The sequence below is a fragment of the Hirundo rustica genome, chromosome Z (genome assembly GCF_015227805.2).
Source record: "Hirundo rustica isolate bHirRus1 chromosome Z, bHirRus1.pri.v3, whole genome shotgun sequence".
Taxonomy (NCBI): Eukaryota; Metazoa; Chordata; class Aves; order Passeriformes; family Hirundinidae; genus Hirundo; species Hirundo rustica.
In genome coordinates, this window is record NC_053488.1 from 55,189,569 (window position 1) to 55,204,169 (window position 14,601).

A 14,601-nucleotide genomic window follows, 5' to 3' on the forward strand; every position below is an offset into this window, starting at 1 on the left:
GATGGGAGCCTTCAAAATCTACTCCAATGGAAAATAATTGCTTTCAACCCATCTTTGAATAACTTCAGAAATAAAAAAAAATTTCATTTTACTCTCTTCTGAATTCCTACAACCTAATTCATTCATTACTGTAAATCATTCAGTCTAGGTAGTATGCAACCTTAGTAGAAACAGAAGATGTAGAAAGCTGAAAAACATGATCAGTGATTTCATAACCAACAAGCAGTGGTTTGTTTTTTTTTTCCCCCAAGGTAGCAGACAGATCAGCGATAAGACATGTGTTTAATCAGCCTTCTTTTTCCTATGAGCTGAGTGAGCTGACATATATTGTTTCCAATGCCAGATGCCTCTAAGTGAAGAATCAAATGGATTCCACTTATTCATTCAAACGAGGGATATGTTTGACACAGAAATAACCATCTCAGTTCAAATGGTGAGATAAAAATCAGAAATGAACTTTCATTCTATTATTGTAAGTATTTACTTTTAAAATTAATTTAACCAAATTCTATGGGGAGTGTAATAAATATGTTAGACCAAATTCTGTAAATCAAATTTAGAATTTTATTTTGAGACAAAATAACAGTCTCCAATAGCCACAATTAAAAGGGACAGTGTTGAACCCCGGGGTTTTGGCGCTGGATGAACAGGGTAACACACTCTGTCAGTCTGTCACCCCCTCAGTTCACATTTTGGTCTGGGGCTGCCAATTTTTATACACTGGTTTGCTGAGAGAAAATCAGGACCCTAAGGCTCCCCCTTCCGAGGCAGCTTCATTAGATATTCATGTTCGGGTTCTGGTGCGGTTGAATGGATTTGCGCTGGAGAACAATGTCGTGATTGCTGTGTCTGGGTACAGTGTAGAGATGTTAATGTCGGGCGCGGATGGATAAGATATCGATATGATGTAATCTTTCGGTCCTCTGGGTTCTCCATCTCCCTTTTCCGTCTTTTTGTGTTCTCCTCTAATGATTCCCTGCAGAAGTTTTCCCATGTCCCTTTTCATGTCGGTTCATCAGTTACTGGCCCTTTAAGGGTGATCGATCCCTCCTGGGGTTTTCCTGGTGATTGTGAGCTCTCTTCCTCCTGTTTACTCTCTCCCCTGGACCATTCCTGGTCCTAGGTTGAAAGGTTTACCAGTCCCCGGAACTCTTTTAAGGATGTACCCTTCCCTTCCAGCCTTCCTGTGACCAATCCCCCTTCAAAAACTCCCTGAGTTTCTGGGCTTGACGTGTGAGGTGCGTTTTACCCCCAAAACTTTCGCTTCCCCCGCAACCGACCACACCCCTCACGGGGAAGTGGAACTGCGGTTTTGGGGTCCCCACTCGCCTCGTGATAAAATCACATCTCACTCACACACTTGGTCACTCCCAGTCAACCATGCAATACTTACGATCCTTTTCCTGCGTGGATTCTTCGTGCACGTAGACTTTTACGAGTTGTGCTCTCTTCGCCGTGACTCCGGAGGTCCTGCACCCCAGACCTCCCCGAGTTTCCCAGGAGATCTGACCTCGCCTAAACCCCTTTTAAGTGTGGCTTTTTGCTTAAGTTCGTTGTGTGGCTGATCGGTTCCACAAGGTCTCCTGGCTCTGCCAGGCCGCTGAATTCAGCAGGGCGCCTCCTGGTCAGAGACAGGGGTCCGAGGGTCCCAATATCATACCATCACATCGGGGTCACCAGATTGTAATAAATACGATAGACCAAATTCAGTAAATCAAAATTTAGAATTTTATTTTGAGACAAAATAACAGTCTCCGATAGCCACAATTAAAAGGGACAGCGTTGAACCCCGGGGTTTCGGCGCTGGGTGAACACAGTAACACACTCTGTCAGTCTGTCACCCCCTCAGTTCACATTTTGGTCTGGGGCTGCCGATTTTTATACACTGGTTCACTGAGAGAAAATTGGGACCCTAAGACTCCCCCTTCGAAGGCAGCTTCATTAGATATTCATGTTCGGGTTCTGGTGCGGTTGAATGGATCATGATTGCTGTGTAGAGATGTTAATGTCGGGCGGGGACGGATAAGATATCGATCTGATGTAATCATTCGGTCCTCCGGGTTCTCCATCTCCCTTTTCCGTCCTTTCCTGTTCTCCTCTAATGATTCCCGGCAGAAGTTTTCCCATGTCCCTTTTTGTGTAATTCCTGGCATAGCTTCCTTGTGACCCTCCGTGTAATCTTCAACAGAGAATTCCCTGTGTCCCACCGTGCTGTTTGAGTCACAGTTAACCTGTTGTATACTCGATTAGAAATAAAACCTGCTCCTTATGGTTATCATTACATTTACAGAGAATGAATTACATATTATAACATTTAACACGAATTAACTTTAGGACATATATCACAGGGAGGTTTGCTAAGATTTCAAGTACTATGTAAACTGCCTCTGTAGTACACGAGGAATTTGTTTAAAGGCTCTTATGACTTGAAATTAAGGCTAAATTTTCTTTATGACCATGCCATATGGAAAGTTTCAGTCACAACTTACTTATAACTTTTCTAATCAATTAGTGCTACCAAAAGATTTAGATAAGGAGAATTGTAGAAAGTGAATCATGATTTTAAAGAGTTAAGATTTTAGCTGAGGGTTAGAAGCAATTTATATTGATCAAGATATAAGTTAGATCAGTAAATAGTAGGTTAATGATTATTAGATGCCCAAGCTACAGCTAACTGTTATATTATGAGCTTGTTTATAGAAAAAGTGGAATAAGTGAACCATCATAAGAACAGATTGAAACCAGTAAGAACAAAGACCAGCACCTGGACTTGGTATCAATCAATCACGAAGCAGGAGACCTTGGATCATGCCAGCGGGTCACAGAGACCTGATGAAGACTCTCCTGACTTCATCCTTTGAGACCACCGACCCAATTCAAGAGAAGAACTGCGCACGCGTGAAGGACTAATAGCCTCATTTTAATAGAGAGTGGGGATGGGAGGTGCTGGCGTTATGCATATATATTGTATGTAAGATCTTGGAAAATAAATAGAGAGCAAAGAGCCTTGTTCGGGGCGGCCATGCCTTTCGGAGATGACTCCTGTTACGTCTGCTGGTGAATAAACATACCACTACTTTCTGACTTCAATTAGTTAGAGGGTCTTTGTCGTGATTATATCGGTTTTCAATGACTCAAAAGGGCTATACATACATCTTGTTATACCTATGTAACTGCATAATGCAACTCTTGTGCTTTTAAGCAAAGATCTTCATGAATCCACTAGTAAAGATATGTAATTATTCATCAGTGTTTTCTTGCTTTACTGTGAAGTAAAAGTTGTCCTTGTAGTAAAAACAACCAGAAAGCTCAGGTTAAGATGAATTTTCTGATGGATAAGTGGTCATGAATCACAGAATCCTTTGGGTTACAAGGGACCTTAAAGGATAGTATACTTCGAAAATTTAGCTAGCAGATCAGTATAGGTGGCTAAATATTACAAATTAGGAGTCTACAGAAAGATATGTAGATTTCTCTTGTCTTAGATTTTTTCTTTTACATTTATTACCTCACCTGTCACAACATTAAATATTCATCTCAGTTTGAAGTTCAGTTCAGCTTTCTTGTTAATTATTACATAGAACAGAATTTATATGATAGGTATTATATTTACCACTCTGTGATGCTTTCTTCTACACATTCTCTTTTTTTCACTGAGTGCACTCATATAGCAAAAGCTAGTTTGTGAAGGGAACCTAAAGCTCCCACAGGCAGCTCAAAGGAGATGCTTCTTCATTATTTTAGCAAGACTTAGCATTCTTACCTAAATGTGGCTATATATTTATCTAGATACCTGCTAAAATATATTTAAAAAAAAAAAAAAAGCTGTTATTTCCATATAGCATGATATTCTATATGCACAAAAGATACCAAAATATATTTGAATACTATTGTTTCTAATATCTCTATAAGAAAATTATGAATAACATAACCTATCCATTCACAATGAACATTCTTCCTATGACAAAATAATGCACTAAACCTCTTGGGATACCACCACGTATTTTGAAAACATAACTTCAGAAAGGCAGACTTACAAGAGCAATTTACACATATTTCTTTCTTACTGATAGAAATACCACCAAGTAATTTGCCAACAATATCACTCATCCAGCATTTATCTGACTAGTCTAGCCATAAAATTAATCTTGCCACATTCAAAAAATCCTCTGTTACTGACTCTAGACTTCTCTCTCCCAAGTTAATCTATATACAACAGCCAAGATACAAACAAGTATGCTGTCTTTTTTCACCAAAAGAGGTAGTCAAAACTCTAACTTATACATGCTGTTTCATTTAGGAAGAGGAATTGAAGATGGAACAAATTATTTCTGATACTGGTCTTTAATTTGCAAAGAGCATGAAACTTTTGCTTTCTTTATTGATTTTAAAGATTTCTTTAAATCACAGCAAGTCATGAGGCTATAAAGAATGCCAAAAGGATATGCTCTATTTCTTTAGAGAATGAAATACTTTAGCAGGCACTCTGCAGTACACTACATCCTCAGTGTTTCTTCTGTCACTAACTTTTTGTCTGTTCCTTTACTGTATCTGACCTGGTGGATAATTTTACAGCTAAAATCTATTGTAACTTTGAACGTGGCTTCATTTTGGCAGAAAGTGTATTATTTTAGTTTTAAATTCCAAGGAAAAATTTTATATCATAGATTCATGGAAGAGTCACAGAATACTCTGATTTGGAAGGGACCTACAAGGGTCATCAAGTCCAACTCTTAAGTAAATGGCCCATATGGGGTTGAACACACAACCCTGTTGCTAACAACTAAGCTGATCCCAGGGTCATATTATTCCTATCCTGAATAAAACCCAGATATTAAATCTACTCATTTCCATTTAATACATTCCAAATAATAATAAGCCCTCTATTAGCTACTACCTGTGAATCAAATAAATCCTAAATTTATGACAACTAAAAAGCTCCACAGGGCAAAAAAAGCCTTTAACAACACTAATACCATCTGCCCATAAATTATTAACATATCAGCAAACTACTTCTGTAGCTATATATTTATATGTCATCAGTGCCACAGCATTTTAATTTCATTCAACTCCATTTAGAATTTTTTCTCCCTACACAATGTATTTTCAACTATCTGAGAAGCCTCCATTAATGACTTTCTGAGTTACTGACTTCTGTCTTATCTATGGCCAATTAAGAAAACCCCCGCTACTGTCAGAATACCTTCAGTACTGATTTTATGGGATAGTATGCAAAAAGTGTGACATTTTGACAGCCAAAACTTGATAAAACAATACTGAATGCAGTCCTGTGGCCACATTAGCTCCCTTGTGTTTCTCCACATATTGGATAGATACTAAACAGCTTACCTTCTTAGAACTTTTTCAGTCTAGAGCTCTACTGTAACAAGAAGTTCCTATCAGAAATGAAGATCTTTGAAAAGCTATCCATATGACCATATATCACAGACACTGAGTCTATCACACATACCAGACACTACTTCACACTCCGTCAAGAAAAGGTAAGTGAGTCACAGCAGGAGTCCCCTATAGTCCAAAGAGGAAATCCTACTTAGGTTTTCAGAAATTCCATAAAATCTGTTTACTGTTTTCTCTACTTTATCACTCAAAAATCACCAAATGGAACAGGATATCTGTATTAAGGTCCTTTATTTTACTTATATTCCAGCTAGAAGTATATCACCTCAGTACATCCTTCACTGGTTTTGCAGGTACAGACTCCAATAAGCTTACTGGTCAGAGAGACCTTTTGAGGAGGTGCCACTTTTAAAGTAATCTTCTAACCATTAGGCTACCATGACACAGACTGCTATCATGAAGAGGCTAAAACTTTGAAGGGTATGCACATGCCTTATACTGCATGATCCACAAATACCTGGAAGAGAGATCTACCTCTGCACAAAGATACAAATGACTCTACGAGATTTACTTCTGCTTTCCTAATGAAGGCAGGGTTGCAGATTAACATCCAAGTTTTGTGTCCAAAACCTGCAAGACTATTTTTCTCCAAAATGGTGTATGGTTGAGCCATGGAACTATAGAAGTTGGTAGTTTTTTCACTTGTGTGACAGACCATGACACAGGATTATTAAATCTAAGTCATTAGAAGAAAGTACAAAGAAGTACAAGAAAGAACAATGAAAGTACAATAAGAAAGAATGACCCTCAAAAACTTGAAATAAAAGTGTCATATTGTCACAGATTTTAATAATGCCAGAGTTTTGATGGAGTTGGTAATTTATGTAAGGCATGTACATTTTCTTCTGTAATAACTCACTACTGCCACTAATAGTTCAGCCTCCTAAATGAGGTCAATTGGTGAAGTTAACACTTTTCACTTTTCTTTTAGGGTAACTCACAAAAAAGGTGGTATTTACTCTTATGTGTCTAGAATGTAATTAATTAAGTTGGATTAAAAATTAATTAGTTCTTAAAATTTACCTTAAAGTGATACATTATACATCATGGCAGTTAGAGAACTGTTTTAAAGAGGGCAAAGAACTGGAGTGGGGGAAAAAAAATCTTCCCATTCTACAAATACATTTCCAAGTTCTCTTTCCAGAAAATAGTTAATAAAAGAATGGTCTTAGAAAACTTTTCATATCTATTAGTGTCTAGAAAGTTGTCTAATGGTGCACCACACAATTATATTTTCTTGATGAAAATCTTCTCTTCCCCAACCTGCTTTCATGTACAAGGTAATCAATCTCTTCTTGAAGCAAACCATAGTTATTTGGGTCCAATTTCAGATTTGCAGCCTTAGACTTATTACTAAATATTTGTAAATGTTACTATCAATTCTTATTTAAAAATTTTAGGCCCTGAGTACCATCTATGTTGAGATATACAGACTAAACCATATTGTCTTCTAGTAGTAGAAGTACAAATATGTATTGTGCAAGCCAAAAACATTAGGTAAAACTACCAATGGCCTGGTCCTGCTGTGAATGCAGTTTTCTTACAGTTTATCTTCACATGCCAATACTCACTTTAAGACAGTGTGTAGAAAGACAAATTAAATTTCTGTAACAACTGGAGTCTCAAGTTTTTATGATAATGAATAAGATTCTTGATAAGATTATAAAGCAATACATCGCATTTTCTATTATTCGCCATCAACTTGATACTATCTCCTCTTAAGCAAATGTATGACACCAAAGGCTTACTGAAGAACTAGAATGTGCTCTGTTGATTCTCAGCGACAATTTCTTAGACACCATTGTCTTATCTGCTATTCATAAGTGGCCAGGTGCCTACAGTCTGATGGGGTCCCCTCTGGTATTAATCCTGTGTTGGGCCAGTGCAACCCGATAAAACTATTGCTGTCTGCTTTATTATGCAAAGAAAAACTCCTGATTCCTGGAAATAATGATTATCAAACTAGAAATCACAGACTTGTTCCACTGGCATGCAGTGTATTTAGTGCAAATCTAGCAGAAATGCTCAGAATTCACTTTCATCCTCCACGTTTTCATGTCAGCATCTGCTGGATTCAATTCCTTATTTTATGCAGACACCACTTCCTTCTTCCCCTCTATTATTTGTTGCTTGTCAAAATAATCCATTTCTATTTCACATCCATGAATGATAAGGCAATATTAGTTAAAAAAATTTGCAAGTAAATTGCAAAACAGTTCATTTTGTCAGAAAATTAACACACCAGCTATTTTCACTATTCCTCTCTACAAAGCCACAGCAGAGACTTCAGACCCTTCACTCACTCAAGAACATGTCTTGAGGAAAGTTGCTGGATGTTGGACTTGTAGAAAAAACTCTAGGATTATATGTCACTATAATTGAACAGACCTAGGTTATTTAGACTCAGAGCTTGTCAAAAATGCAAATCAAAGTTTTCAACAATTTTTTCAAAGTTGCCTTTATTCAATAGTCATACCCACTGAAGACAAATAAATGGTTCAGTTCTGGGAAACCTGATTTATTACCTTTAGTATTTTTTTATGCAGTAACTTTGTATTTCCATATTTTAATTTTTACGTACATTTCACGTATCATATTGCACAAAAAAATGACAAAACTGCACATTCTGTCATCTTCTTGTCCAGACAGTATATAATTATATACACAGAGTTTCAATAGCTTCAACAAATGTATTATCATTCTTATAATACTTAGGAACATCAATCATGAATACATAGCTTCTCTACAAATACACTTTCTACTGAAAAAGCTTTGGCAATCCCAACAGTACTTCCTACTATGATGGGGAATATGCGTTCCTTCTGAACCTTCCTACGGTACAACCATGAGAACAATGGGATTATGATGAAATTAAATGTGTTTGAATGATGTCTACTTTGAGTATCCCAAAGTGTTAAAACAATACAGAAATACTCATCAATACCTAAGATTTTTTGCCTTCTGGCCTGTTTTTAAAAGGAAAAGGAAAGGCTTAATGTAAAAAAATGTGAGAAGGCTTTTCCTTTTAAAAAAATTCTTATGTAATTAAATACCACGGAGTTTTGTTATCACTAGGGCAAATTGCTCAAAAACTATGGTATACTTAGCTGAATAGGAAAAGGAATAAAGAATACAAATTTTTTGTCATTAGACAATTGACCCCATTGAAATTAATTTAGTTGACATGGATCATCACAGGTATTGATTTCATCTAAACCGAAAGTTTATTCATTCCAATATTGAAGTTACATGAATAAAGCCTACGTGAATAACACGTTTTGTAATTCAAAGTAACATGGATTTCCCTAAAGCTTAAGAGGTTGGTCAATCAATAAACTAATACATTCTGTCACTTATTACCTGTAATAATTAAAGAGATAGTAAAACTCAATACAGGATAACAGTAGGGTGAGACTATGACCATTTGTCAAACGTTTGTCAGCCTTTGTAAAAGATGATGTGTTTGAGTAGGCAAGCATGCACAGCAGCTCTCAATAAAATGTGTGACAGCAGTGGAAGACGTTGTACCTCTGACAAATATTAGACCATTTAAAAATGACAGAACTAAATAATGTTTTAGCTAGATAGATAAATACATATAAACATAAATATAAATATATAAAATATTATGCGGACCTAATAGTTTTTTGATAAATAAAAAGAATAGTTTGCCAACAAAATAAAGGAACCAAGACTCTCATATGCCTGAAAAATTAAGTCAGGTGATTAAGGTGATTATACCATTCGCTATTCAACAAAATAATCATTTGATCTGCAAACTACTAATGGAAAGATGTGATAAAGTTTGTTGCTTATCATCAGAATACAAATAAAAATTTGTAGAAACATTATTTTATTTATTCTACTTTCAAAACAGCATTAATTAATTAACAAGCAGAAATATATTTATGTAATTCTACAATGTCTACAGTGACAAGCATAAAATAACTACAACAAAACATCTAAGAAGCTTTCCACTGTTCAAATGTAATTCTGACAGTGGTCTTTTAGACACTTTTAAAAACCTGTATACGGCGGTTGTGGTCTCAAAGCTCCATTAAGCTCAAACTAATTTTGACTGTTTTTCATTTATAATAGCAGCCCATTTTACCAAATTTCAGTTTGCTTTGAAATTAATCATACAATGGTTGAGTGTAAATTCTCATTAAAAAGTGATGATTTTTTCTTTTTACACATTAGAGAAGTGTCCTACTGCTAAATGGGTGCCTAACCCTCAAAATGGTTGACAGCCTTCCTCCAGCATTTAAGTGGTTAAAAATGAATTTGTGCTTCTCACTGATATTCTTACATGGATTGACAGTATCAATACTTACTTGAGCTTCTCAGCAAAATTTTCACTAAGAGACAATCACGGTATAGCAATGTTTCCAAAAGCAAGGTCAGATTACAGTATGGCTGGGCTAAGAGCAGCTTCAGCAGACCTTGGGCTGCCATTTCTCTGGCTGAAGGAGTCCTTTCAAAATGTAAGATAAAGACAGAAAGAAATAATTAATTTATCTATGAAATTAATATCCTTAACTCGCAGATGTAACACTAACTCCCTTAAGTGTCAACTCCTCCTAGATTACTCTGAAAATGGTTTCATGCTTCCTTACTTTAAGGCAGTTCAGAGAAAGAATTACACTTAATTTCAACTAGTAAAAAGAAAATTGACATTTGTTAGTCTGCCACAGTTACATACAAAGCAATTGTATTTATCTCTTTCATGGAACTGTATTTTGTTCTACCAGGCAAAAAGGATTTTTTCCTGCAGTTGGATAAAAGTAAGGGTATTTTTTTGGTTTATTATTGCAGTAATTGTTGCGTAAGAGATCAGAAGTGTCTGTCCTTAATGAAGAATAAAGCTCTTAAGTAAAAGGCAGTGAAAATGCTCAAAGGGGCTGCAAAATTCCACTTTAGGTTGAGCAATTCTTACATGTCCTGAAAAATCCACGAGAAATATTAAACTGGGTAAGTTACTGCTTTGCCAGCAGGGAGAAGTGAGAAAGTGTAGTACAAATTCATTAGTTTTAAAAAGATTGCAGGTTATTTTCTGTTTGCAGTTTATTTTCTGATTGTGATTTCCATGTTCTGCAAAAATTTAGGTTTCCAAATACTATTCCAAGGTTTACTCTGAACACAGCCAGTGACCCAACTACAATCACTGAACTCACATTACAGTTAAACAAAAAACAAGCAAACAAATCTGTTCGCAAAGTGCTTATCATCTACTGTATTTAGTATTTTCTTCCTGAAACTTTTTTAAAACAAGTTTTCAAAATTGGATTGTGGATAATTTTGTTTTCTTTAATGTGTAAGTTTTTATTAAGTTCTTATAAAATCAAATTTCAACTGATGTTTAGCCACTGTATTTTTTTTTTTTCTTTTTTTGCTACAAGTTTATACAATAGTTGGTAACATTGAAACTTTAAGTACTTCATATATAAACTTACATGCACATGAATTTTACATGCATGATTTTAAGGACTTCATATGGACTGATGCATTGACTGGGCAGGTATAAATACTATCCACCAGTATACAAAAAATACCTTCAGCATCAATTAAAACCTCCTTCATAGGAAGGTTTTCAATCTGACATTTTCCTTTTGGACTAGAGAAGTATTTATATGCCTCTGCTCAAACACTTCATGTGCCATTTACATATAACTTTTGGGACAGAACTAAAATGGGCTCATGTTGTTCTAACAGAGGAGCTAGAAAAGTTGCATGCTTTTACAACCTCTGACTTAGCCAAGTGTGCCACCTCCCAACTATGCTCGAATGCACCTCCCAACTATGCTTGAATGCATAATGACTGCATTTCACTTTTGAGTCAAAGCTGCTATTTATACAACATACTCAATAAAAACCTACAAGGCCTGGAAAAGAAGATGTCGGCTAATACACTCCTCTAGTTTGTTTAGCACTTCACATGTTGGTGTTTCCATTACCAGAAAATGGATAATGCCTCATATCTTGCAGGGCAGCCTTGAAGTCACCTAAGAAAGCCATAGTAGCATCTTCCAGCAGGGCCCTTACATACCACTATTATGAAAAACTCCACTGTAATAGTCTGTTGCATTGTGTTGTTTTCATATTGTATTTTATGTTACTTATTTTTATATAGGGTTTTGTGTTATAATGCTTTGTTCTGTACTCCCTGGTTCTCCTGGAAAGTGTTTTATTCCAAGGCTTGTCCCTACTCCTCTTCCCTGTCACTCCTCCCAGTCCCCTCCTACGGGTCCTGTCTGTCATTCGATTATTCCTCCCAGCTTCTGGAGAGTTCGGGTAAGGACATCAAACGATAGGCCCAGAGCCGAGGAGGTTCCACCCTTCATGTTCCCATTGGTTTCTTTAAATGTCCCTCCAACCCTGTTCCACACCCACCTTATCCCTCACTGGGTTTTGGTTTGTCCCCTCCCTTGGCCCTTCCCCTGTATGCTAGCCCAGAACATGAGGCCTGGGCAGGACTTGGCCGGAGCAGCAACTGAGGCAGGTGTCTGACCAGGACGGAATAAAGACCTTGGACTTTGCCCTCTCACCAAGTCTGACTCCTTTCCTCAGCCATCGACGCCGTGTCTCTTGTGATAAGGGGAAAAGCCCTTCACCACTGCCCTGGTTTCTAGGACCCTGGGGAGTTTTCCTGTCTGGTCGTAGTCTCAAGCTAGCCTGGGCAAAACTGAGCCAGTGGCTCCCATAGAGACAAGTGACAATAGTCACTTTAGTAAAAGATTTTAGACACCTCAGCTTTTGCACTTTTAACACTGAGGCAAATACCTCTAACTTCATAAGCAAAGTGCCAGAAAACCATATGTACAGGTTTTGTGATTTTTATCTGGTATTTTATATTTTGCTGACTCTACAATTATATTTGCATATTAGCACATACTGGATTCTAGTAACATTTATCAAAAATATATACACATACATATTTAACTCTTGATAGAACTTCCAGTCAAAGTAAATTCTCCATATTTAAAATACATACTGCATTCAAACATTAGGATTTTGGATTCTTAATAATCCTAATTTCTGTACGTTCAAGATTAGTAATATATATAATCTAATGCATGTATAACATATATAATCTTATCAGTAGTTAGTAATTAAAGTTAAAATAGTTACTATATTCACACTAGAATTAATGCTATGACTGACAGCAAACTCAACTCTTCACTATTTCAGTTAAGATATTTGGGCCAGTTTAAATTTTTCCTCTTCCTTTAATGTCATGTTATCCTATCTAATAAGGTCACTCACTGCCTTCAAACTAGAAGATAACTGACTGGTTGGGTCAATTAGATTTATGAAGAATAATATTTTAAATTCCTATAGAAATAAATTACATTTTTAGAGTATCTGAATTGAAAAAAACCCAAACCTGTCTGTCATTGACCAGATGGGAAGTTACCATGTTGTAATATACACCAGTTCTTGGCTCTTTACGCATCTTGCAAATTGAAATGTACAATGGTGTGACTCACTTGGAGGAAAAATAAAATTTAGCAGATATTCCCTACAGCCATGAAGCTAGCACCAATAAATGCACCGAGAAGTTTTGTAACGTGCATATGGAGAGACATATGTTCTCTCATCCTCATAGCTCAGTACTAGTGAAAATAAGACTAGCCTCATAAAAAGTGACAAAAGGTGAAGTACATATAAATATCACACATAAAAATGTCCTGTTTTGTACAGTAGAAGAAAAAATAGCCAACTTTGATTTGCAAGTGGTACGATTATAAACCCCAAATGAGGCAAAGAATGAATCACAATTACCATTGAAGGCACTAAAGGAACTGTAATATAAATTATCAGTAATTGTTTAGTTTCATAAACAATTATTTTCATTTGTATTCAAGACAGAAAGAAAGAAAACCTCATGTGCTAAGTTGAAGATGTTATAAGTAGATATGCTAATTCATGGTAACAACCTTGACACTGATGTTGGAGTCAAATTGATAAAATTAAACAGACTGAAGCTATTTTCAACAATGAAAAATAATGTAGGAAATCAGCTTTCATACCAAACAAATTAATTTCAGGAACTAGCAAAACTTATTTTTGAAATAGCAAGCTTAGGAAGACTAAATACTTAATAGCTAAATGTACGACAGGTTAGAGTAATTCAGTTAAAACTTAGGTGGCTGCAGCTGAGGTGTATACAATGGCCTGTGCTTCCAATTTTGTTACAGACAATGAACATATATTTTAATTAGATATAAGATGTAAAACCAGAAAACAACGCATGAATAATTAGGATGCTCTGAAATACAGTTTTCTGCAATGCTTAAATATGTTTCTTTATAATTTTCAAGAGGCAGTATTTGAAGGGGAAAAAAGTTTCATTCACATAGAGTATAAAAACAATGAAAAAACCAGAACACCTCAGAATTACTCATTAGATACAGATATTTCTTTTTTTTTTTTTTTTTTTCTTGAGTAGCTGAAAAGTGTTAAAAGGGAACATTAAATGTTTTAGCAATATAGTTCACTCATTATCACCAGGACAGTATGCAAGGCTCTCTCTCTATATGGAGTTTTCTCACAAAGGTACACTGACTGTACCTTCTCAGAGACGTACTTACTTTTGTACTTTGCATTTTCCTATTTGGTGATCAAGAACTTGTGTATTTTAACCTTTCTTCTGTGGAAAATAAGTGCATACTACATAGCTCTAGAATACTTTTCAGCTATTTATTCAAATCTATCTCAATTCCACCTCAGAAAAGATAATTATGTCAGACTGAAATGGTACCAGCATTTCCTTTACATACTGTTACACAGCATAGGGTACTCATTTGTAAAAATATCTCCCAAAACTTATACTTCACCGTATAATTTAAATTTTGAGATCTGGCCTTGCATGAGGGCATCAAAAAACTTTGTCTTTTCTACAATGAAAACTTAATGAAGCATGAAATTTCCAGAAATGGGTTACTAGATTCCTCTCTAATGCAGTAATTCCCTCTACTGTATCCCTCCTTCTCTTCTCCTTTCTCTCCAACTATGCATAACTTAAAAAGTCACTGACAAAGTTCCTTGAAGCTTGATAAACACACATGATCTTTCAGGCTTTATAAGAACTTGAATAACTATTTCAACACTTTGAATTCACCAGTTATTCAACTCTTTGGCATGTAGTTAGTGAACCACATTATTTTGATGCAATCACAACAT

General features: G+C 35.9%; 1 protein-coding gene across 4 annotated transcripts in view; it reads right to left on the reverse strand.

Annotated features, from left to right (window-relative positions):
• KIAA0825 (KIAA0825 ortholog) overlaps positions 1–14,601 on the reverse strand; it is a 242,871-nt gene that overhangs the window by 123,891 nt on the left and 104,379 nt on the right. For all 4 annotated transcript variants that reach the window (XM_040089698.2, XM_040089700.2, XM_040089697.2 and 1 more), the window contains one exon: positions 9,753–9,892. In XM_040089698.2, coding sequence (XP_039945632.1) covers positions 9,753–9,892 — 140 coding nt within the window. The remainder of the gene's footprint in view (positions 1–9,752; positions 9,893–14,601) is intronic.